We start from the raw sequence: 27,055 nt of genomic DNA on the forward strand, positions 1-27,055 counted from the left end.
TAGCCCAGTGTGATAACCCGCAAACACAATTTATTTTCTATTCTTTTATCTTATGATTTGAGATCAGTCTTCACTAGAAATTAAGAAAGAAAAGAAATGCAGACAAAAATTAACGTCTTTTCCTTTTTTTTCTGCTACTTTCTCACCAAACGTCAGGTAGTTAATTTCAACTGTCAGTCGTCGGCCTCGTCATCAGACGCCTCCACTCATCTCGATCCTCGTAAATTTCTTGTTCGTTTACTTCTTCCAACGTTAAATTTCTTCCTTCCAAGTTCTTTTTCACACAGTCCATCCACCTTTTCCTGGGTCTTCCAACCGGCCTCCTTCCTCTAGGCTGCCATTCCAAATACTTCCTTGGATATCTACTTTTCCTTGGTTCTCTTCATATGACCAAACCTTCTCAAGTTGTTTCTTTCTGTGTCTATGAATATGTCCTTAAATATCTCCATGTCTTCATCTCTTTGGCGCGATGGAGTCCCCAAGGTTCTAACCTTGGGGACTCCATCGCGCCAAAGAGATGAAGACATGGAGATATTTAAGGACATATTCATAGACACAGAAAGAAACAACTTGAGAAGGTTTGGTCATATGAAGAGAACCAAGGAAAAGTAGATATCCAAGGAAGTATTTGGATTGGCAGCCTAGAGGAAGGAGGCCGGTTACCGTTATCACTGTCGACTCGCGTCTTATGTACACTTAAAGACAAAAACGAAAGCACTCAGGAACAAGAAATATTAAGTAATAAGTAATCGTAAATCAAGTATAATATTATATATTTCTGAGGTTCTCTGAGGTTTCTGACAGTAGAAAAAGAGTTTGTCGACATCTTTATGCATAAAACTTAAAAAAAAATTCTGAGAGTCATGAAGAGTATACTATATAATATAAAAGACAAAAATAATGTAATCTGACATTTTCTTATAAGTGGAAAGAACCTTGAAAAAATCGGAGGCGACGCCTGTCCGCACTTGAGCTATCCTGAGTGTAAACAATCTTTCGTACGAGTGTTCTTGATGTTTTTTCCTAACATCCCTCACGACTTAGCCTATCAACTATATTCACTGTCTATACTCCAGGGGAGTCTATAGACGCGGAGGGGAGAGGATGGAGGGAAGGCGAAGGGGTTTCAAAAGATCATATTGAAATTGGAGAGAAACACTCCATTATTACCTCAGTACATATTGCAAGATTTAATAAAAACAGAACAAGCGCAGTAAAAGATTCGACCAATAATGAAAAAAAAGCCAGCCAGCCAGTACACCCGGTTTATTTATTTATCTATTTATTTATAAATTTATATTTTATATTATTTTTATTATTTTTTTCTGGAGGTGGGGGTGGGGGCTTGGGTCTAGACGAAAGCCAACTGTTGCGCTTCTGATGCATATGTGTAAAATAATACACTTGTATAAATGAACAGTCGTGCAGCACAAACACACACACACCTCGTGGCGCAGTGATTAGAGTTCCCGGCCGCCACTAAGGCGGTCCGGGTTCGAATCCCGCCCAGGGCTGAAATAATTTCAGTATCATTGTGCTGTGAGTCGTTACTCCAACTCATGGGCGGGGAGTTGGGTGTGTGTGTGCTTGTAAGGTCACAGCATTACCCATAGATCAGTCATATATGAGCTCTGAGCTATCTTCCGGGAGGAAAATAGCTGTCGATCACGAGTCAAACACATTATCCAAGGCCAAGGTGAATCACACACACGGGTCGACGGTGCAGTGGTACCGCTTTCGATCGCCAATTCAGCCATCTGACATCGAGTCCCGTTCAGGAATGAAAAATTCAATATCGCTGCGCTGCGAGCCGGCACTCCAACTCTGGTAGGCTAGGAGTTTTGTGTGTGTGTATGTATGCGTGGATCGGACTATGAGCTCTGAGTTCCAATCTGGCAGGGTAATAGCTGTCTATCACGAGTTGAACACGTGATCCAAGATTGCGATGAATCACACACACGCACACACACACGCACGCACACACACACACACACACACACACACACACACACACACACACACACACACACACACACACACACACACACACACACACACACACACGCGCGCGCGCGCGCACACACACACACAGAGAGAGAGAGAGAGAGAGAGAGAGAGAGAGAGAGAGAGAGAGAGAGAGAGAAACAAACAGTCAAACAACGAGACGGCCAAAGCAATGTAGTTATCAAACTCTAGCGATAGTTAGACCCATCCTTGACTATGCGGTACAGTTTTGGTCTCCGTCCTATAGAATGGACATAATTCACGAGAATCAGTACAGAGAAGAATGACCAAAAATATACATGGACTCAGAAATTTACCTTACTAGGAGAGGCTTAGGCACCCTAACTTACACTCTTGAAAGACGCAGGGTGCGGGGTGATCTAATAGAGGTGTTCAAGTGAATCAAAGGCTTTAACAAGGGTGATGCAAACAAGGTCATCATATTAAAACAACGGGGCAGGACTCGCAGTAATGGATTTAAACTGGACAAATTTAGATTTAAGAAGGAAATAGTCAAGAATTGGTTTACAACGAAAGGAATATCAGCTGTTTTAAGAAACGGTTAGACAACTTTATGGATGGGGATGACAGGTGGTGATGGACATGGAGCTGCCTTGTGTAGGCCTTATGGTCTCTTGCAGTCTCCTTCATTCATATGTTCTTATGTTCAAACTTTGACCCATGAAAACAGAGACCATAGGAGCATAGCTATGAATCTGTGCATTACAGTCAGGTAAATATAAGTGGGTCAATACACACACGCCAACGAAAAGATTCGTACAAAAATATTATGACTTGTGCTCAGCTAACGGAGAAAAATAGATAAAACTAGGCAGACAATATTAGACTCGGTTTCTGTAACATTGTGCGAGTAGGATTCTAGGTAAATACATTTGTGTAACTAACCAACCACTTGGTGTTCTAGATAAATGCAGGAGTGTAATTAACCAATGGATATATCTAGCTTGAATGAAAAGTTGGCAAAACACTGTCAGACTGCTGTGGAAGGCTCGAGGCAAAGGAAGCAGCAGAGTCTGTAGTGTATATGAGTTATTTCCTGGCAGGAAGCCGGCAGCAGTTGCACGGGAGGGCAGTCGGGCTAGGGGCGAAGTCAAAGAGGCCTCCCATTCATCACGAAACGAAAGTCGTCACTGCCAAGGACTGAAAGAAGAGTGGAGTAAAACAGCATAACTAAAAGGAGATATCAGTAATGATGAACAAGTTGCGGGAAAAAAATCTTACTCGGTAAACTAAATATAGTTGATAAATAGGAAAAACTACAATGCTTATGGAAAAAAAAGAGATGATGTTGAAGGAAGCGGGCGGAGAAAACGGAGTATGGACGACGTAAACAAAGTAAATTGAACAGAAACACCTCCAACCTGAACCTCCAACCTGAACCATTGCCATAATTATCGTCAAGGAATATGAAAAATTCTTTCCACGCACATTAACATCTAACAGAATGCTGTTATGTCAATCCGATTATTATTATTTTTTTTTTCTGTTTTATTTGACTTTTTTTTTTATAATTTTCGACATCAGACCACGATATGGATATGGTCGGCATTTTTTGTCATTGTAAGTCGTTATAAAGGTTTTATTTAGTTTAGTGGTGCACGTTAACCCATTAAACTCCGGTGACAAGATTCTTGTCATTTGGTCAAATAAAAAAACAAAAAATCATAAAACACCAAAATGTTTGATCAAACACCAGAAAAATATGACGTCATATTTTTGTGGTGTTTGATCAAACATTTTGGTGTTTTATGATTTTTTGTTTTATTTGACCAAATGACAAGAATCTTGTCATCGGAGTATGGGTTAAGGTACGGTTACACTAGTCAACGGATGGGTTGGATTCCGAGGATAGAGATGGATTTCGTCCAACCCTGGAGGATTTGAGTTGGAATCCAAGGCTATAGGGACGTCCAATGCAATACCGTTGTAGTCCACACCTTGGAAGAGATCCGAGGGAAAGAAATTCAGAATATAAGTTGATATTATTCATATTCAGAATTATATACATATATACACAACCTATTCAGTAATAAGAGATGAATTATTTAAGAGAATATAATCATCCTGAAATAGAAAAATAAAATTTATGGAATGTATATTGTGGCAATAATCCGTCTTTGACTAACGTTGTATGTAAACATTAAAAAAAAAATTCTTACGCGCGAAAACTCTTTCCACTATTTGCTTGATATCTACACTTTTTGTTGCGATGGAGTGAAATACTGAATTTATCCGTACTTTAATAGAGAATATACTACTACAAGAGGCGCTTTGGGATGTGAGGCATCCGATTGTATTAAGAAACAATGATGATATAATGTGTGTGTGTGTGTGTGTACATATGTGTGTATAAGAGATGTAAAGATAGTCAAATATGCATTTTTAGGGAGATCGCGATTCGTTCGAAGTTATTTGGGTTAAAATATTTGAGAATATGGCATAGGCATTGGTTCAGCCAATGAGAGTCCCTCATTCTGGATAGAGGGCGGGGCTTGCTGTAGCCCCTTTTACGTAATTGGAGGGAATTTCTCTACACGGTAAGGCTGGATTTACGTGTGACCACTTATTATAGGATGAACGAATACTAAAGATGGACTAGAAGCTTTTCGTCGACTTATGTAACCCTACCTTTAGAGGGGGTTTACACGGCACGTCTAACGGTTCGTCGAACGCGGTTCGACAGACACGTGTTTAAAGTGATATGTGAACGGGGTATTTGGTTGTGGAACACGTTGTTCGACAACCAAATACCCCGTTCACACGTTCACACATCATTTTAAACACGTGTCTGTCGAACGCGGTTCGACAGACACGCGTTTAAAGTGATGTGTGAACGGGGTATTTGGTTGTCGAACAACGTGTTCCACAACCAAATACCCCGTTCACACATCACTTTAAACACGTGTCTGTCGAACCGCGTTCGACGAACCGTTAGACGTGCCGTGTAAACCCCCTCTTACCGGACTGGAACGAATAAGTATATAGCCTAAGCTGGAACACGACATGAATTTGAAGCTAAATATGATGTAATTAGAGCATAATAGACAGAACCTCACGAGATTGCTTCTTTCCTTTGTACTTCAAATAGGTAAAATAAGTAAACTCACACATTTACACACATGACTCGATGGCGCAGTTGGTAGAGTCCCTGACTGTCACTGCGGCGGTCCGGGTTCGAGTCCTGCCCAGGGCTGAAATAATTTCAGTATTGCTGCGCTTCGAGTCGTTACTCCAACTCCCGTGGGCGGGGAGCTCGGGGTGTGTGTGCGTGTAAGGTCACATCATTACCCATAGATCGGTCATACGAACTCTGAGCTCTCTTCCGGGAGGGAAATAGCTGTCGATCACGAGTTGAGCACGTGATCTTGCAAAGACCAAAGTGAATACACACACACACACACACTCACACACACACACACACACACACACTACCCATAGATCGGTCATACGAGCTCTGAGCTCTCTTCCGGGAGGGAAATAGCTGTCAATCACGAGTCCAACACGTGATCCGAAGACCATGGTGAATCTCTCTCTCTCTCTCTCTCTCTCTCTCTCTCTCTCTCTCTCACACACACACACACACACACACAGACTGGTGGATGTCTGATACAAATTGGACGAAACAATAGTGTGTGCAAATACCATACAAGAATTTAAGAATAAGCTAGATGTTGCGAGATACAAAGACGGATCACTGCGAGCATAGCTCCCCTTCCCGTATAATACAACTAGGTAAATACACATATCGACCTCCCACCCACCCCGGGCTTGCGATGATGCAGTACCGAGATAGTCCCTCGGTTAAGGCTTGAAAACTTCAATAACACTTGAAACCGTTACTACCCTGTTTAATCAAGGTGTGTGTCTTTGTGATTGTAAGGTCACAACATTCCCCATAGATCGATCCATATATGAGTTCGGAGCACTCATTCGGTAGGGTAATATTTGTCAATCACCAGTCCTGCACATGATCTAAGACTATGGTGAGTGACAGATAAATCCTTAGGATCTATCGAGACGATATAAGCGTGATCATACATACACTAGAACTTTTAATAAGTAAACAATAATAATAATATTAATAATAATAATAATATTTTCAAATAAAAGAATAGTCTTCACCACTTCGCTGCCATCAAGCGATTGCATTGATATTAGGGAAAGTATTAATAACGTCTGTAGCCTATTTTGGTACCCATATAAAGGCGTTATCACAGTCTGCTTCCAACAGGCTCCACAGGCGTCGACCGTTGGGAGTTTGAATAAAAACGACTTCGGTTACAAGATCTTGTTTTTCAAATCTCCAAATATCAAATTACCTCTTTGTCATATATATCAAAGCTGAATGATGGGCATAATATTTGAATTTTTTATTAGAGAAGTCTAGATTTCTGTAAGCGAAGTGATATTCTAGTTATTCAAATGGAAGTTGGAGGTAGGATGTCGGAGGGGAAATAGCCCAGTGTGATAACCCGTCGATTGTAATCACTCGAGGGGTAAAAATTTATTTATTTATTTATTTTTTGAGGTGGGCGAACTTGACCCTAAGAGAATTGAAAATAGACAATTAATCATTATAATTTTATCTAAAGTTTTGACACAGTGATTGGATTTTTTTTTTTTTTTATTTTTTTTTATTTTTTTTTTTTTTTTAGCTTTGCTAAAGTGGAAAACGGTAAATAGTGCATAGATTCAGTTTTGCACCCGCCTGTCAGAAATCTACCACTTCAGGTGCACGCAGCTAAACGTCTTTTTTCAACTAAACCGAAGATTGGTGCGTTGATCTTTACAGAAATGGCGGTAAATACACTTGAATTGGGGATAATCTTTCCTTTACCTATTCATCTACTTATATTTTTAATTTATTTTATTTTGTTTTTATTGTTTAACAGCAAGCTTATTTTTGGCTCTCGCAACCCACTTTCTCATGATGTGCAAAAATTAATTTGTAGAATAGGAAAATTCCTGCCTGAGAAGCGATATTCAGATCATTATCATAAGATAATATTGTTCTCATAATTTATATAACTAAACTAAGTTATGAGACCAATGAGAAATATTCACTTTTTTATGAGAATTACGGCGGTCTGGCACAATTCACAAATCTACAGGTGGTTGTGTCCACCTTATGAAACTCTGTTAGGAGTGGCGGTGCCCAGAGACGATCAGGAAGGGAGGGCACCCTTCGACAATAGGCGGAGCCAGCGGGAAAGTGTGCGGCCCCCCCCCCCCCCCCCAAGAACCTGAGGGTGGTTGCCTCGGAAGGGGGAGACGAAGGTGAGTGAGGTGACGCGCCAACTCTGCCGAGGTGAGTGGCGGACCGAGTCCTCGGCGAATAATGACCGTTGCTCTGCACTCTAGCATAGCGTTTCTCAACCTTTGTACCCTTGCGGAACCTTCAACCCATTAAACTCCGATGACAAGATTCTTGTCATTTGGTCAAATAAAACAAAAAATCATAAAACACCAAAATGTTTGATCAAACACCAGAAAAATATGACGTCAGTCCTCGCTTCGCTCGCGAGCGAAGCGAGGACTGACGTCATATTTTTCTGGTGTTTGATCAAACATTTTGGTGTTTTATGATTTTTTGTTTTATTTGACCAAATGACAAGAATCTTGTCATCGGAGTTTAATGGGTTAAAATAAATTGCATGTCTCAAGGAACCCCTGCGTAAAAAAAATATACCATATCTTTCTCATTTTATTTTCATCGTAATAATAGTTTAGATAGGATGATCATGATGTCTATATTACATTATTACAATAACCAAGAATATGTCGTTTGTGTTCAATTATATTGCGTATATGAAATCAAATAAAAAATCAAAAGTGCATTAGCTTATCTCAGTTGTTCTCGCGGAACCCTTAGGGACCTTTTGCGGAACCTTAGGGTTCCGGGGAACCATGGTTGAGAAACGCTGCACTAGCGGGTAATGGTTGACGGGCTGTTGCACCGCGAGCCCACAAAGTTTGCAGCGACCGTGATTGTGTATCCCCGCGTGTAACACTTGCCATCCACAACGACATCCAAGGCGGATCCTATGGGAGATAGATTCCACTCTTCTACCAGGAGGCATGTAGCCTGCCTCGTATCTAGTGACGAGGAAGTACCACAGCGCTGATTCCGAAGTATGAAGATTGCTGTGGTCGGCCCTGACCATCAATCTGGCCTTCTTTATTTGTTCCATCCATGATTTCTGTGAGCGTCCCCTGACTCCACCGTCTCCTGTTATGTAAATCGGATTTCATACAGTCCCACTTCCCACTACTTAATTATTAGTCCCAAGGTAACGTTCTTATTTTCGAATTATTTGGTGTCGCTGGCGGCTGAGGCGGGTGAACCAGACAGATGGAATAAAGTATCGACATTTTCTTTAGCTTCACAAGTAGTCGTGTGTAGAGAAAGACGACAAGATTAATCAACCGGTTGGAGAAAAAGAAGTAAGTCTTGCTATTCCTGTATAGGATCGTTTAATTGAGATAATTATCTAAAAAACGAAGTAGTTGATCTGCTGAAACGTACAAATTTGAACTGACATTTGCACCACCCTGTTGGGCGTGTTTGTTAATGATATTTATGAACCGTTCCTTACCAACTGTAGGTTCATCACTGAAAAGTGTAGAATACTGATGCCATTTCTTTCGAAAGATTATTTGCCATTTTCATGAACAAACAAGAATTATGTTGAAATGTCGCATGTCTCAAGAACTGTAAGCTCTTGTTTGGAAGATTCCTTATGGTTCTTTCAAGAATATAATGTCTCTCTGTTCTGCAGTAAGAACAGTAAGCAGAGTTAGAATATCGATATCAAATCTTACAAAGAACAGCAGGCTTTTGTCGATTATATTTAGCAGATGCGCTCCGAATGTTGCGTGCGTCAACATCGGTTGTGGAAATTTGTTTCACAATGATTTGCTTCTCTTACATAAAAAAAATACCATTTTTAACTGACAGCTCGTGAGGTGAATTTATCTTCTAAAATCAATTAGCGTTCAACGCATTTTTTATTTATCTGAATTGCTGAATATGCACAAAAAAAAAGTATCATCACCATAAAGTATGCTTATGAATTGAACGTATCATGAATGTTTCCATGTGTAATTTGTTTTGGCAAAGGCAACGTAAGGCAACTCTATCACTAAATTGGTTTTAATTTCAGAGTTGATTATCATTTGGCACGCGAAAGAGGCTTACCTAATAAAATAATGAAATAAACAAACAGCCAACTTCTTTGTCGAGGTTTTGTATTTCTCCTCTGCCTTTTCATAGAATGGTGAGAACAAATCGTTGATTTCGTCCTTAGTTCCCGCTATCATTAGCACATCGTCTGCATAGGTCTAAAGTCCAACATTCCCTGTGTTCTTAAAGAATGCCACCATAAGGTTCTTACGGTGGTATTCTTAAAAAAAGATTTCCCTTCCAAGGATTAAATAGCATTGGTGACAAGGCTCCCTTGCCTTGATCCAGTAATAACTTCAACTTCTTCATTTTCTGTTCCCCATACCTTCACCACACCTCTGCTGTCGTTTATCAGAGAAATCAATTTCTCTGGTACTCCAAATTCAATTTAGAATATGCCACAATGATTGTCGGTGTATGCTGTCGTACACTTGTTGAAAATCCATAAATAGCTGGTAGATTTCTTTGTTGTATTCGTAGTATTTTTTTCCATTATCTGCCTTACTTTATGTATATGACCAATTGTCGATCTGTTATGCTTGAATCCGCACTGGTATTTCCCACTCGTTCCATTGGCGTATGGTGTCATTCGTTTTAGAAGTACTTTTGTGAAGATTGTACAAGACGCACAATAGATTTACGCCTCTGTGAGAGAGAAGTGGGTGGGAAAGAGCAAACGAAGATGTGTTGGGAATAGAGTTTATTGCCCTAATGGAGCTATATTGCTCTTTAGTTCCTTTATACATTATTTTACTTCAACTAGGGTAGATTCCTCTATTTCATTTTCATTTTCAATTACTCTTGCTTTCACTCCTTCAATCTATTGGAACGATGGTACCGGGTTGGTTGGTTCTTGCCTGTTTAGTAGTTCTGTGAAATGCTCTTGTCATCGGTTTAGTACTACTTCCTCTTCGCCGTACATCATTTCTCGACCTCAATCGGCACTTTTATCATCCAGCTACGTGTTTAGAAACCTTTCTTCACTACATTATTATTTTTTTTTATATATTTTTTTTATTCCCTAAATCTTCAATTCTCCTGTCCCTCTCTATCATATCTAGCTCTTTCTCCAGATGTTCGTTTTTCTTTTTCTTGAATACTGTTTTGGGTCTTCTACTGATAGGCTTTCTTCGATTTCAAGGTCGTCTGTATTTTGTAGATATTTTTCTCTTGTTTTTCTGACTTCTTTAGTGGTTTCACTGCATTCTTCATCCTACCATTGTTCTTTTAGCCTCCCTGTCTCGTATGTGTTTCTTTTGCTGATTCTAACAATACTTCCTCTATCTTCTTTAAGATATTCTTCTTCTCTTCTTCCTCCTCATTTTGTTTATTTGGATTCAGTGCTTCAAATCTATTTCTTATTTCAATTTAAGATTCCAATCTAACTTCCATTTGGTTTAGTTTATTGACATCTAACGTTCTTACCGTTACATTCTTTGGAGTTTTCTAAGTTAGCCATTTTGCCTTGATCTTGCCTACCACCATGTAATGATCAGTCACAATCAGCGCCTCTACACTCTCCTACATGCAGCATTGCTTGTCTACATTTTCTCTTGATTAGTATGTGGTCTATCTGATTGCTTGTTCTGCCATCTGGGGAGTTCCAAGTTTGTGGATGTCTCTATGGGGGAATTTAGTGCCTCCTAAAATCACGTCATTAGTTAACCCATTTAACTCCGATGACAAGATGTCTTGTCATTTGGTCAAATAAAACAAAAAATCATAAAACACCAAAATGTTTGATCAAACACCAGAAAAATATGACGTCAGTCCTCGCTTCGCTCGCAGCGAAGCTGAAAAATATGACGTCAGTAGTCCTCGCTTCGCTCGCTCGCGAGCGAAGCGAGGAGGACTGACGTCATATTTTTCAGCTGCGAGCGAAGCGAGGACTGACGTCATATTTTTCTGGTGTTTGATCAAACATTTTGGTGTTTTATGATTTTTTGTTTTATTTGACCAAATGACAAGACATCTTGTCATCGGAGTTGAATGGGTTAATGCTAGTGATGCAGATCTCATACCGTTATCGTTACACTATAAATCTAGTCTCTCTTTCCCTGTTGCTGGTCCAAATGTGCCTACCTCTTTGCCTACCTTTGCATTCATGTTTCCTAATATGATTTTAATGTAATTTTATTGTACTCCATCATATACATTCTGGAGGTTTGCATGAAAAGGCATCTTTAGTATTGTCAGCTTTCTCTTCGGTTAGTGCGTGTGCTGTTATCAGGGTCATATTAAACGACTTGTATTTGACCCAAATTTTGGCTATTTTTCCCTTAATTGGTGTGAATTTTTGCACAGCTCCAATTACTTTGTCATGAATCCAGGATCCAACCTCAGTCCGTGGACTCCATCTTTTCTTCCACGGTACAAAATGGTATAGTCACCTATTTTCACTTCTCTCTGTTGTGGCCATCTTATTTCCTGTGATGCAGCAGTTTATATATTATACTGTTCATATTTCGTACATTCCACGTGGCAATCTTGATAGACGTTCTCCAATTCACATGTCCATATCTTTCATGGCCGTCAACAGTTTCAGCTTCCGTAAAAAATATAAATAAATAAATAAAATGAGCAGGTTGTTAACTCATTAAACTCCGATGACAAGATTCTTGTCATTTGGTCAAATAAAACAAAAAATCATAAAACACCAAAATGTTTGATCAAACACCAGAAAAATATGACGTCAGTCCTCGCTTCGCTCGCGAGCGAAGCGAGGACTGACGTCATATTTTTCTGGTGTTTGATCAAACATTTTGGTGTTTTATGATTTTTTGTTTTATTTGACCAAATGACAAGAATCTTGTCATCGGAGTTTAATGGGTTTTAACCTGTTGCATCCGGGCCAAATTATATAGCCTGACACTCGGTCATTGGGTGAACTTCAGCGAAACAGAGGCACCACGGGCAGGTAGTACGCCAATATTTTGAAGGTAGAGATTGTATCCTTACTGAGTAGGACTTAAGAGTAAGAACTACTATCATTTAAGACCATGCATTGCGCTTATGCCCCTGTAACCCATCCTTTGCTCCTTATGTTTTAATTTTTAAATCTACCTGTTTCGCTATTTGCTGTCAACAGTCACGATCAACAGCCGATATGACGTCATGTCGCTAATCGTGGCATTACTTTCTGGTAAGCTTACGTCAATATTTCAATCTATTTCTTCCCTTTGCTTCGTTATTCTTGTCAACTTCTCAACTGTCTTTTATATGAACCATAATTTGTCAAGACTATGCAACAGGGTATAAGTGTATACATACATAAATAACTGGAAAATAGATATCAATGTCGGGGCTAATTCTGAGCACGTCTTCTCTCACTGGTGTATTCTCTCCATAAAAAAAAAAAAAAAAAAAAAAAATATATATATACATAAATATATATATTTATATGTATATATATTTATATACATATATATATATATATATATATATGTATATATATATATATATATATATATACACATACATACATACATACATATACCAAAGGCTTTTCCCCCTTACACGGGGGGTAGCCAAAAAGAAAAAGGCATAGAAATCACTCCCACCCATTTCATTTCCCACATATTCCACTCCCCTCCACCCTTCTCCCTCCCTCCCATCTTGGCATCTCCCGGATGACGGGTCATCCCTGCATCCTGTCCACTGCCCTGGGTCAGAAGCAGTGTCGCAAGACACAGCACATCCACAGCAAGGCCGGTTTATAAATTCGGCGAACCCCCCTCTCCGTCCCCTCGTGCAGAAAAGGAGAAGACGGGGAGAAACCCCTTCGGGCTGCGTCAATTTTTTTTTCATACATACTTCCTCACCCACCATCATCAACCCTATCTCCCAGCTCCCTTTCCACCCCTGTTCTCCTCCTCACCTCCTCATTTCTCACTCTATCTAGCCTAGTAACCCCTATCATACTTCTCAGACATTTCATCTCAAACACATTCAAACTCCTTCTCTCTTCCTCTCTCATGTTCCATGTTTCTGCCCCGTACATTGCTGTTGGCACAATCACTCCTTCATATAACCTCCTCTTAGCATCCATTCCCAGATGTCTATTTCTCATTACACTTTTTAATCCACCAAGGCATTTACTCGCTTCTCTCAATCTACATTGTACCTCCACCCCCACCCCCTTTCCTGTCACATTCGCACCCAAGTATCTAAAACTATCCACTTCCTCCAGTTTCTCACCCTTAATGCTCACTTCCAGCCTGCTGTCACTCTCTCCCCTTGTACATCTCATCACCACACACCTTCTCAAACTCTGTCACTAACTTCCTCAATCCCTCCTCTGATCCTGCTACAAGCGCAGTGTCGTCAGCAAACAACAGCTGGCTCACCTCCCACCTTCACTAGCGAATTTCTCATATAGTTAAGTTGGCGATAGCGTGAAAGGGATTCGTTCCGGTCCTTACCCCTCCCACGTGTGCGGTTGTCCTTTGGGGTGAAACGGGGGTGATGGGGTGCAGTGAGCGCCCTCCCCAATCTCGATAGTCAGATAGACTATGAGTTCTCAAGGTTTTATACCGTCGTTGGTCGAGCGGATTAAGGCGGGGTGTCTTGGAAGTTTATTTCCAAGTGCATCGGGTTCGAATCCCGTGCGCCACTGTCAAGGAGATGTCTGATTAATGTCGCTGTTCACTAGCGAATTTCTTATATAGTTAAGTTGGCGATAGCGTGAAAGGGATTCGTTCCGGTCCTTACCCCTCCCACGTGTGCAGTTGGCCTTTGGGGTGAAACGGGGGTGATGGGGTGCAGTGAGCGCCCTCCCCAATCTCGATAGTCAGATAGACTGAGTTCTCAAGGTTTTATACCGTCGTTGGTCGTTTAGTTCCAAGTGCATTGGGTTCGACTCCCGTGCGCCATTGTCAAGGAGATTGTCTGATTGATGTCGCTGTTCACTAGCGAATTTCTCATATATATATATATATATATATATATATATATATATATATATATATATATATATATATAGTTTCTGTAAAAGTTCATGACAGCACTTTTCCTACCTAGTTGGTGCATCATTTACCATGTGGCTAGACGTAGCGTGATTCCTTTGCTATAATTCTATATATTTTTCATGTTTCGTAAGTAATAAAATCACTGATAAACAAAATGGACCTCGTTTTCAATGGCCGCATTAAGAATATTTGATCAAAGGTTGATAAGGCTTGCTGTTCAACATATTTGTAAATAAATGTAAGTTTGTGTTAAAGCAATGTGAAATTAAGCATTGTGGTAATAGTTTTGCTGATAATATCGAGTCTTTGAATTGTGTGACGTTATATGACAGCTGGAATTGGTAACAGTGGCAAAATTGTTTCACTAAATTTTACATTCATTCAATTTGACATGACTTACGAATCACATACATACATACATATACCAAGGCTTTTTTTCCCCTTACCAGGGGGGTGGCCAAAAAGGAAAAGGCACAAAAACATTCCCACCCACTTCATCCCCGAAAACACCCCACACCCCTCCACCCTCCCTCCCATCTTAGCACCTCCTAGATGACGGGTCATCCCTGCACCCTGCCCACTGCCCTGGGTCAAAAGCAGTGTCGCAGGACACAGCACATCCACAGCAAGGCAGCTTCATTAAATCGGCGACCCCCCCTCTCCGTCCCCCCATATAAAGGAGAGGACGGGGAGAAATCCCTTCGGGCTGCGTCAAAACTTTTGCTCACACACACTACCTCACCCCCATTCCCCCGTTCAATCCACCTCATGCATCACAACATTTTCCATATACAACCATTATCCATTCACCCCTGTCTTCTGTCCTCTCCCATCCTTCCTCAACAGACATTCCCCTCTTCCCCAAAGCCCCCTTCACCCCATCCATCCACCTCATCCTAGGACGTCCCCTCATAAACACTCCCTCCACATCTGCCTTCCATACCTCCTTTACTAGTCTTTCTTCACTCATTCTTTCCATATGTCCAAACCATCCTAATACTCTGTCATCCACCCTATCTCCCAGCTCCCTTTCCACCCCTGTTCTCCTCCTCACTTCCTCATTTCTCACTCTATCTAGCCTAGTAACCCCCATCATACTTCTCAGACACTTCATCTCAAACACATTCAAGTTCCTTCTCTCTTCCTCTCTCATGTTCGTTTCTCCTCCATACAGTGCTGTTGGCACAATCACTCCTTCATACAGTCTCCTCTTAGCATCCATTCCCAGATTCCTATTCCTCATTACACTTTTTAAACCACCAAGGCATTTACTCGCTTCTCTCAATCTACATTCTACTTCCACCTTCACTCCACCCTTTCCTGCCACATTTGCACCCAAATATCTAAAACTATCCACTTCCTCCAGTTGCTCTCCCTTAATGCTCACTTCCAGATTACTGCCACTTTCACCCCTTGTACATCTCATCACCTTACTTTTACCCACATTTATCTTCAGCTTTCTTCTATCACATACTCTCCCAAACTCTGTCACCAGCTTCCTCAATCCCTCTTCCGATCCTGCCACAAGCGCAGTGTCGTCCACAAGCAACAGCTGGCTCACCTCCCACTTTTCTCCATTTTCCTTAACCATCTCCAATCCCTGACCCACTACCCTTGCATTCACCTCTCGCACCACCCCATCCATGTATAAGTTGAACAGCCAGGGTGACATAACGCATCCCTGACGAAGTCCCACCTTTACCTCAAACCACTCACTCTCTCCATTTCTAATCCTGACACAAACTCTACTACTCTCATAAAAACTCTTGACAGCTCCCAGAAGCTTTCCTCCTATCCCGTATATCCGCATAACCTCCCATAGTGCCTTTCTGTCTACCATGTCGTAAGCCTTTTCCAGATCCATAAAGGCCCAGAAAACATCCTTCCCCTTACCTATAGCTTTCTCACATATCTGTCTTACCACAAAAATCTGATCTACACAACCTCTACCTGTCCTAAACCCACACTGTTCCTCACCAATTACTCCCTCTGTTCCTCTCCTAATCCTCTCAATCAAGATCCTCCCATAAGCCTTCCCAACTACACTTAACAAGCTAATCCCTCTGAAACTACTACATTCACACTTGTCCCCCTTTCCCTTGTAAAGTGGAACTATACACGCACTCCTCTAGTCCTCTGGCAGTCTACCTTCTCTCCAGCAAACATTAAATAACCTCACCAACCAGTCCACCATTACTATTCCTCCTTTTTTGAGACATTCTGCATGGCATCCATCCAGACCAGGTGCCTTACCTGCTTTCATCATCTTAACTGCTGCCTTCACTTCATCCCTCCTTATTTCTCCTCCATTTTCCTCACTCATCACTCTCATTTTCTTAGCATTTCCCACTGCAGCTATCTTTCCCTCCCTATCCTCCTTCACATTAAGCAACTCCCTAAAATATTCTGCCCATCTTCCCCTTACTGCCTTCTCCTCCATTATCATCTCTCCATCTGCACCTTTTACCTTTTCTTCTCTACTTGATTCGCCTCCTCTTCCTCTCTTAATTTCTTTCCAAAACATCTTTTTATTATTTTCTAAATTTTATGTCATACTCTTTCCTCATTTTACATCTGCTCTCCTCTTTGCCTCCTTTACCTTTTTCTTTACTTCTCTTTTCTTTTCCCTGTACGTCTCATATGACTCCCTCGTCCTATTTTGTAACCAATCTGTGAAAGCTCGCTTCTTCTCTTCTACAACCTTCTTCATTTCCTCATCCCACCATTCACTACCCTTCCTTCTATTTCCTCCTGACCTTCTTGTTCCACACACCATCCTTGCACACTTTGTGACTCCCTCCTTGAACCATCCCCATTCCTCCTCCACACCTACCTCCACTCTATCCTTCACTCCCTCCCACTCCTCCTTCAGCTTCCTCTTGTACTCCTTCTCCTTTTCCTCTTCGTTTAGAGAGTTCACTCTAAGCACCTCCCTACCTTTCCTCTTCCTCCATCTATCCTCCACTCTCAACTTACCTTCCACCAGAAAATGATCTGATATTCCCCCACCCTCTCCCCTTAACACATGTACATCCCTATCATAATCCTATTTACCACTACATAGTCCATTAAAGCTCTATCTACCACCTTTCCCTCCACCACCCTCCCCCATGTGTACTTATGCTTGACTTTCTTCCGAAACACTGTATTTGCTATCATCAACTCTCTTTATAGACACATTTCCACCATCAACTCTACACTACGATTTCTTTCCTGGAACACCACATTTCCCTACCACTCCATCAATTGGCTCCTTTCCTACCCTAGCATTAAGGTCTCCCAGTACTATTACATTTACACTTCTCCCTAAACCCTCTATGCACTCATTTAAATCTATCCAAAAGGCCTCCCTTTCTTCTACATTCTTTTCACTGCCAGGCCCATATGCACTTACAAAAACCCACATCTCCTTTCCCAGTTTCACCTTCATCCACATTATCCTTGAGGAAACCTCCTTCCACTCCACTACACGTTTACCTATCTCTTCACTTACTAATATAGCCACCCCTTCCCTCCCTCGCCCTCTCTTCATTCCTGATAACCTCCCACTTACACTCCCAAACTTACAATCGCCCTTCCCTTTCAGCTTAGTTTCACTCAAAGCCAACACATCCATCTTTCTTCTCACAAACATACTACCTATCTCTTCCCTTTTACTCTCATCTGTACCACATCCACGCACATTAAAAGACCCAAACCTTAGGGTGCTGAACCGAGGCCCTCCAGCCCCTCTTATGCCTCTGCCTTTTTTTCTAGGAATGTGCCCTGTAGGGCTACAAGGAGAGGGATGCCTAGTCCCTATCCCCGTCCCTTTTTTTCTCGCCTCTTACGATCCAAGTGGGAATACTTGGGGGCAGTATTCTTTTCCCCCACCACAGGGAATTCCCCCACCATAGAAAAAGAAAATACTCAGAGAAATGGTACAGTATAGCAACAAGGGTTGGGAGACAGCATAACGGAGGGACAGTCGTAGTATAAAAGTGTCATCATTTTTCTATGAACAGAGTTTTCCTCTATCATAGACAAAATGATGTGTGGCTCTGGTCCGTAGGGGCGCCCCATATAGACCCTAAAGTATCGACTGCATGCTACTTTGCCACAGTAACAAGCAGCCACTTACAGTATACTATTATTTACCTGTTTTCTAAGGTTCCCCTGATATATAAAATATAGTTAATAACAATATGTTTCCAGCGATTTCGATTTGTTCATAACTCAAGAGAAATTTTTCCATCGAAGAATTTCCAACTTATTGTCTATTTTATCAAATTACTCCCTGAAATGATTAATTGGCATCTGCATTATGATGTTAGCAACTTTTTAAACTTGTTATGTTAACGTTTTTTAAACAGACTTTATGGCATGAATGCTGTAGCTTAGTGTGCAACAATATAGAGCAACCATGCACAATATTCTAGTACCAGTAACCGAACAACAGTGATGTTTGAACATGCTTAACAAATTTCGCCATTCGATATTCCGCATCTATTCATTTGTTTACTTATTAATTTTAATTATTTATAGATTTATTTATTTATTTATTTATTTATTTGTTCATTCATTTTTTCTTGGTTGGCATGGCTAGTACCCGCTCAGACCCCAAAATTGCAGGTGGTCCAAAACAGTCCATATATACGGTTTGTTGTCCACGCGATGCCACTGTTTGTAGCGGCGCTGCCCTGAGATCAGGGAGGTTCGGGGGATGGGGGTGTGGGGGGCACTTCTCAGTCGCAGGCGGCGCCAGAGGGAGGTGTGCTGCCCCCAGGAACCTGAGGGCGGTTGCCTCGGAAAGGGGAGACGACAGGGAAGTGACGCGCCAGCCCTGCCGCCGTGAGTGGCGGTCTGAGACCTCGGCGAAGAATGACCGTTGCTCTACACTCTACCTGGTAATGATGGAGGGGCTGTTGCACCGCGGACCCACAAAGCTTGTAGCGCTCGTGACACTTGCTACCCACAACGATAACCAAGGCGGATCCTATGGGAGATAGATTCCGCCCTTCTACTAGGAGGCAAGTAGACTGCCTCGTATCTAGTGGCGAGGAAGTAACACAACGCTGATTCCGAAGTATAAAGATTGCTGATGTGGTCGGCCCTGACCATTAACCTGGACTTCTTGATGGTGACGTCCTTTATCAGTGTGATCGTGTGTGTGATCGTGGGTGCCAGGGGCAATGTGGTCCTGCTGAACCTTCTCACTGCTTTGGCAACAGCATCATCCCCAATAATGTTCCCTGGAGTCCCGATATGACTGAGGATCCAGTGAAACCTTGCAGACCTCTCATGCTGGATTGATGTCGTTAAGTACACGTCATTCGTTGTTATCGCGAACTGAATGACGTCAATAACACCCTTTGAGCCAGCGTGGATGACGACTGCCCCCTGCCCAGCAGAGAGTCCGTGGTCTAAGGCCTTGGGGATGGCAGCACGCTCCTTCTGAAGAATAAAGCTTCCGTCTCTCACTCTCCATGGCGCGATCACCCCATCGGTGGCTGTAAAAGCCGCGCCTCATCTTCCCGTGAGGGGGAGGTTGATGGACCTTGCGGCTTCAAGGATCATGGGTCCCAACCGTGCCGGGTAGCAGTCTTCTCAAATTTGACAACTCTACCAGATGTACGTGGTGCCCGTGTATTGAATTTTTTTTTCGATACGAGTGTAAGCTCTTTTCTGTCCCCAGAAGTCCTAATTGGAGTCTGGTGCTGTATCGGACCAATAACCGTACCAGTGCATATCTGAGCTTCGAGTTTTGTAGTAGTACTTCTTGTCCTTGAAATTCGAAAGTTTTTAATTTCTATACGAAGATAAATAGTGTCTTGAATGTAGAGTATGGAGAGAGAGGGAGGAAGAAAGAGTTAAACACTTCTGCTTGACTAACTTGTATTGCAAGAGAGCTATATATTGTACGTACAAACATAACAATCAGTAACGCAAAATATTAAGAAATTTAATCCTTCCAGCTTCACAGTGATTATATATATATATATATATATATATATATATATATATATATGTATATATATTCATATATATATATATATATATATATATATATATATATATATTCATCTCATCAACTACATGAACTTTTTCCATTTCAATTCCTTTCAAACACGGTGGAGACTAACAGGAGCTCGATGTTATCATATTCGGAAACTGATACGCTGACTTAACCAATTGCGCTATCAAGATAGCACAGTTGGTTAAATCACTGTCCATTTGTTATATATCGGGTAGGTTCGTGTCCTCAGTCCGACAGCGTATCAGTTTCCGAACATGCTTCCATCGAGCTCCTGTTAGTCTATTGTGTTTGCAAGGAATTGATATGGAAAAAGTTTATATATATATATATATATATATATATATATATATATATACACACACATATATATATATATATGTATATATATATATATGTATATATATATATATGTGTATATATATATATGTATAATATATATATATATATATATATATATATACATATATATATATATACATATATATATAATTTTTTCACGGACATACGATAGTACTAAACGGAGTGCGTCGACCATTGACATCAAAATTGCCCCTACGTTGAAGGCATTACAAAAAGGTTTATTGGTTTGTATACATTCTAGTTAGGAAAAATCAACCGTCATTTCGTTTTTCCCGAAAAAAAGAAATGTTCTATTATGCTTTCAATACTTTTGCTATTATTCAGAAAGGTATTTTGGCATTTCCAAACTTATTTCTCTTTGTTGGTGGTACGCATTTGATTTGGGACGTTTTGAAAAATTATGTTACGGCACATGTCTTGTGAAGTGTAACATTGATAACACTGTATAACAATGAAAAAAAAACGGAAATGAGACTATCCTTTTCTAGAGTTATTTTTTGCGTAGATCACGAATATAACATCCGTTTCTTTCTGTGACCCTGTAGTTCTTCGTAAATAGCAGTGCCCGCAATGTCTATCTGAACGGTATTTTTTGTTGCTTTTACCATTTATATAATTTTTCACATAGCTATGTGGTTTTTTTTTTCTTAACAGGATACAGAGTTAAGATGCCTAGAGAATGCAAGAATTCGCCAGACAAGTTTTGTTATATATGTGGATCAGTTATATTAAGGCAATACAAGAGACAGTTGACTCAACGTGTAAAGAAACTTTATGAGCTGTACTTTGGATGTAAAGTGGGTGACCAGGACAAAAGCTGGGCACCTCACATATGTTGTGTCAGGTGTACAAGTTCCCTTTCTGCCTGGGTGAAAGGCAAAGGGACTGGCCTCATGTTTGGCGTACCAATGGTCTGGAGGGAGCCAAAGGACCACTCAACAGATTGCTACTTAACGGATATTAAAGGTGGGTGTTCAGTGTTTATTTTTTACTGTTTTTATATATATTTTCAAGAGATGTATCAATAAAAAAGATCGAAATACATAATAAGTTGCACTTCCACTATTTTTGCACGTGATCACAACCAATAGTATCCATTTTTAGTCTGATTTTATTTTATTTTCCTGCAGGTCGCAACAGAAAAGGCAAGAAATCTATCGTGTATCCAGATCTTCAGTCTGCTATTCGCCCAGTTCTACATTCAAGTGATATTCCTGTACCACAGCCGCCCTCTGAACTACCAAGCGATGACACGAGCAACTCAGACGATTCAGAATCTCAAGATGCAACGTATACGACACAACACCTCATCACCCAACCAGAACTCAATGATCTAGTTCGTGATCTAACACTTACTAAGCAACAGAGTGAACTCCTGGCCTCACGTTTGCAACAATGGCACCTGTTGGATGAAGAAGCTCGAATTACAGTATTTAGGAAGCGTTCTGCAAATCTACAGGATTTTTTCACTTTGGAAAACAACTTGACTTATTGTAATGATATCAGAGGCCTATTCAGTGCCCTTGAGCTGTCCTATGAACCCAATGAGTGGAGGCTATTCATAGATGGATCCCTTTACAGCATAAAAGCAGTTCTGTTGCACATTGGGAACACCATGCCTTCAGTTCCAGTTGCTTACTCAGTCATTTTAAGAGAGACATATGAGAACCTTGCTTTTATTCTAGACCGCATAAGTTACAAAGAGCATGAGTGGTTAATTTGTGCAGACTTGAAAGTAGTAGCCATACTTAATGGGCTACAAACTGGATACACCAAATTTATGTGCTTTCTTTGCAAGTGGGACAGTAGGGCCAGATCAGAACATTATATACGCTCAGAATGGCCATCTCGGGAATCTATGATGCTTGGATGCCATAATGTAATTCATGAGCCACTAGTTAAGAAGGAAAAAATCATTTTGCCACCACTGCATATAAAACTAGGCCTAATGAAGCAATTTACCAAAGCACTGCAACATAACAAGCCATGTTTCCAGTATCTCAAAGGGATCTTCCCTAAAATTAGTGATGCCAAGATTAAAGAGGGTATATTTGTAGGCCCTCAGATTCGCAAGCTTATAAATGATGAGGACTTTGAGGCGACAATGGATGAACCTGAGCTAGCGGCCTGGCATACATTCAAAGATGTATGCAAAGGGCTTCTGGGAAAGCACCAAGAGTCCCAGCGAGAGCGTAAAGTGGAGAGGCTAATCAAATGCTACCAAGATCTCGGATGCAATATGTCACTGAAGATACACTTTCTTCATTCTCATCTGTCCTTCTTCCCAGAGAATGCAGCAGATGTGAGTGATGAACATGGAGAGAAGTTCCATCAAGATATAGCGTCAATGGAAAACAGGTACAAGGGAAAATGGAGCCCTGCTATGCTGGCTGACTTCTGTTGGAACCTGAAGCGTGACACGCCTGAGACGTCTTATAAAAGAAGAAGTAAATAATAGATTGTAGGTTAATACATCATATAAAGCTAACAAACATGCCGATTCATTATATATTAATCAAATAAATACAATGAAGACATTTAATCTGACTTTGGGAGCAAAATACATTTATAGAACCTTGGAAATCTCTATTAATTGCATAATTATTAAAACAGCGATTTACAAAAAATTGCGACGTGGCATGAAATTTTTGTTATCAAATTTGAATTCAGCACACTGAACTTCATAATAAAACGCACATGAGAACTATGTTTTTTTCTTAATCCTGAAATTTGTTGTACAGTGTAATTATACATCTGTTGATATCCAGATGCATCATCTTAGCAGTGTGCATCATTCCTTGTGTTGTGAGCAGTTATCATATTTTCTCTCTCTAGATTTATAAGGTATTAGTAAGTTCTCCAAAACCATGGGGAAAGACAAATTTTCGTCTCCTTTTCGTTGTTTGGTAGCAAGATTGGTAGTGATTTTGTGTTCAGCGTTTTCTCAGTTGCAGATGAATTATGAACATTCTTCAGGTTTCTTCATCAAATTGTACAGAAAAAAATTGGTACTCCTGGAAACTGCTGATGAACGAGTTCAGCTCGAATGCATAGCGAATGTCGTCTTCATCTTGCGATCGTCTTCTGTTTAATGTTGACGAATGATATACTCGTATCTCGCGTCGGCGCCCTTCTTGTGGTACTTTTCAAAACATACGCGTCTTCTGTTTCTCGCCTCATCTGTCATTTATTTGGTGCTGCCTCAATCATTTTGCATGCACAAAATCTGCACATGAATTATCCTTGATCTATTTATTAATTTATGCGCATTTTTTTGTTCTTTCTTCTGCAGTGTTACATATTTCCCGATCAGACATGGATTCCGTAAGGAATGTAATAGTTCTAAATATTTAATTGTCACACATTTCTTCTTATAATTCTGATCAAAAAAATTCTCTCTGGTATTTACATGTCTGTTAATATTATGCATTTTGTGTCAGTTTCATTGGCGGAGTCAAAATAATTTTACAAAGGATTCCAAAGGCGGAGCATGCCGACAGGAGACCTTTTGGTCCATAACTAGGTCGGATGCGAAAAAAAGATTAATAATGATTAAATAAGAATATGATAATATAAGTAATAATGAATAAAATAAATGCATAAGTATAGTTAAATGATAAACAAACAGGTAAATAGTAAATAATAATGAATTGATATATAACTAAGAATAAATGTGAATCAAGCAAATAATGATAAACAGACATATGATAACAATACAAATAAACAAATAATATGAAATAAATGACAGTCATTACAGCATCTTCTTTAGCGTTTATTTAAAAAAATAAAATAAAATAAAGCTTCGAACTGAACTACATTGCACTACCTCTGCAGGAAGTTTATTCCATTCATTAACTACACGGTTGGTGAGGTTGTTTCTGCCCGCTTTCAAATTAAATCTACTTCCTGACAGTTTGAGACCATTGTTTCAATGGAGGATGAAAATGTCGACAAACGACGATCCTTCCAGTCCCAAGATGAGATTTTTTTATGCTACATCAACTGTACCATGTGACCAACAAAAAGTTCTTCACCAACTGGGATTATTTATTTATTCATCTATTTATGTGTTTGTTTACATATTCATTTGTTTTTAAGAAACAACCTTGTTCCTAATCCGTGGACGGAATATAATGACTAGGAATTTTCCTTCGAAACTCAACCAACTAAGCACACACACACAAACACACACACACACACACACACACACACACACACACACACACACACACACACACACACACACACACACACACACACACACGTGGGCGGGGAGTTGGGGGTGTGTGTGTGTGCAAGGTCATAGCATTACCCATAGATCGGACCTACGAGCTCTGAGCTCTCTTCCAGGAGGGAAATAGCTGTCGATCACGAGTCCAACACGTGATCCAAAGACCAAGTGAATACACACACACACACACACACACACACACACACACGTGTTAATTTTCTCTTGCTTACGTGTATGTGTGTTGCAAGTAAGCATGACAGTCACTGTTTTTTTATGAGGTATTTGCAATAAGCTCTTTGTATAAAGCTCTTCTTATTCATTTCGCACGACACAGAAAAGCCTCGCCTTTGGCGCGAAATCTTTGCTCATGTTCAGTGTCGGAAGCTTTCGCCAGTTGTATGGTGTTGCCATGTATCTTTTTTTCGTTCCAATTTGTTTTGTTTTGTTTTATTTGTTTTATATAATTTACTTTGTTTGTTTTTATTAGTTTTATTAATTTTATTGATTTTATTTGTAATTTATTTAATTTTGTTGATTTAATTTTATTTGCTTTTTTATATTCAGTGTCGGAAGCTTTCGCAGGTGCCATGAATCTTTTTTTCGTTCCTATTTTTGTTTTATTTGTTTATATAATTTGTTTCACTTGTTTTATTATTTTTATTAATCTTATTTATGTATTTTTTATTTTGTTTATTTTATTTTATCTTATTTTTTATTTTCATTCTGTGTTATGCTTTATTTTTATTCTTTTATTTGTTTTATTTTTATTCTATTTTATTTGTTTTATTTTTTATTCTATTTTATTTTCTCTCATAATTCTTTTACGTTCTTCTGTTTCTTCTCTCCTTAAACCATTAAACTCAGATGAGAAGATTCTTGTCATTTGGTCAAATAAAACAAAAAATCATAAAACACCAAAATGTTTGATCAAACACCAGAAAAATATGACGTCAGTCCTCGCTTCGCGCGAGGACTGACGTCATAATTTTTCTGGTGTCCTTTTTCTCCACCAATACCCACCCGTCCCCTTCTCACACCACCCCCCCTCCTCCCTTCCACCTACCACCCACCCCTCCCTGAGAACCTCTCCCAGTTCCTTCCCCGTCGGCCTATATGTACTCAGAGTGTTTGCCATATGTCTGTACTTGAAAAAGCTGTAACAAGCGAAACGTCGTACCAATAAAGGTTTCGATCTCACACGGTGTTGATTCTCACAGTCTTGTCGGCTTTTGCCTTTGTGTTTCAACATCCATATGGGTTTACAATGCCCATCATTCAGGTTCGCTATATATGACGGAAAGATAAATTGATATTTTGGAGATTTGAAAAATGAAATATTGTTATCTACCTATAAACCACGAGCTTTCCCCCCTTACCAGGGAGGTAGCCAAAGTACCCACTCCCACCCACCACATTTCCCCCCTCTCTCATCTTAGCTCCTCACGGATGCCGGGTCATCCCTGTATCCCGCCCGCTGCCCTGGGTCAGAAGCAATGTAGCAAGAAACAGCACATCCACAGCAAGCCCGCTTCACTTAATCAGCGACCCACCCTCTCCGTTCCCTCATGCAGAAAAATAGAAGACGGGGAGAAATCCCTTCAGGATGTCTCAAAATATCATTAATACACAACCACTCCCTAATCCCCCATCCCCTCCCTTCCTTGCATAACCGTATCGTCTATACACAGCCATTATCCACTCGCCCTATCTCCTACCTCCTCCCTTCCTTGCTCAACAGACATCCCCCTCTTGCTCAACGCCCCTTTCACCCACTCCGTCTCATCTTCGGTCGTGCCCTCAAGATCACTCCATCCACCTCCGCTTTCCACACTTCTTTTAATAATTTTTCTTCACTCATTCTTTCCATGTGCCCAAACCATCCCAACATTCTTTTATCAGACCTATCTGCAATATCCTTTTCCACTCCCGCTCTCCTCCTTACCTCCTTGTTTCTCACTCTATTCAACCTTGTATCACCTACCATAATTCTTAGACACTTCATCTCCAACATATCTTAAATTTCCCTTTCTGCCTCTCTTAAATCTTATGTCTCTGACCCATATAGTGCTGTCGGCACAATCACCCCTTCATATAATCTCCTCTTTGCATCCATTCCCAAATGCCTTCACAACAATTTTTACCCCCCCCCCAACAATTTACTTGTTTCTCTTAATCTACAATTTACCTCCACCTCCACTCCTCCCTTTCCTGCCACATGTGACCCTAAATACCTAAAGTTATCCACTTTCTTCAGCTTCAATTCTTTAAGATTT

At 40.4% G+C, this 27,055-nt stretch overlaps 2 protein-coding genes across 10 annotated transcripts in view; both read left to right on the forward strand.

The window, feature by feature from the left end:
* The window catches only part of LOC143030920 (rho family-interacting cell polarization regulator 2-like), a 276,625-nt gene that overhangs the window by 39,284 nt on the left and 210,286 nt on the right, over positions 1-27,055 (forward strand). The gene's annotated exons all lie outside the window — the stretch shown is intronic.
* On the forward strand, positions 21,030-23,101 carry LOC143030528 (uncharacterized). Its single transcript, XM_076193674.1, has 2 exons — positions 21,030-21,517; positions 21,682-23,101. The coding sequence occupies exons 1-2, from the start codon at positions 21,220-21,222 to the stop codon at positions 23,004-23,006; spliced, it is 1,623 nt and encodes a 540-aa protein (XP_076049789.1). The 5' UTR covers positions 21,030-21,219; the 3' UTR covers positions 23,007-23,101.

The sequence above is a fragment of the Oratosquilla oratoria genome, chromosome 12 (assembly GCF_046742065.1).
Source record: "Oratosquilla oratoria isolate Oo_2021 chromosome 12, ASM4674206v1, whole genome shotgun sequence".
NCBI classification, from domain to species: Eukaryota; Metazoa; Arthropoda; class Malacostraca; order Stomatopoda; family Squillidae; genus Oratosquilla; species Oratosquilla oratoria.

Bases quoted from the DNA above. Each gene is read 5' to 3' on its own strand.
- LOC143030528 (XM_076193674.1), top strand. From the start codon at position 21,220: ATGCCTAGAGAATGCAAGAATTCGCCAGACAAGTTTTGTTATATATGT. The intron at 21,518-21,681 runs GTGGGTGTTCAG...ATTTTCCTGCAG, and splicing joins CTACTTAACGGATATTAAAG to GTCGCAACAGAAAAGGCAAG.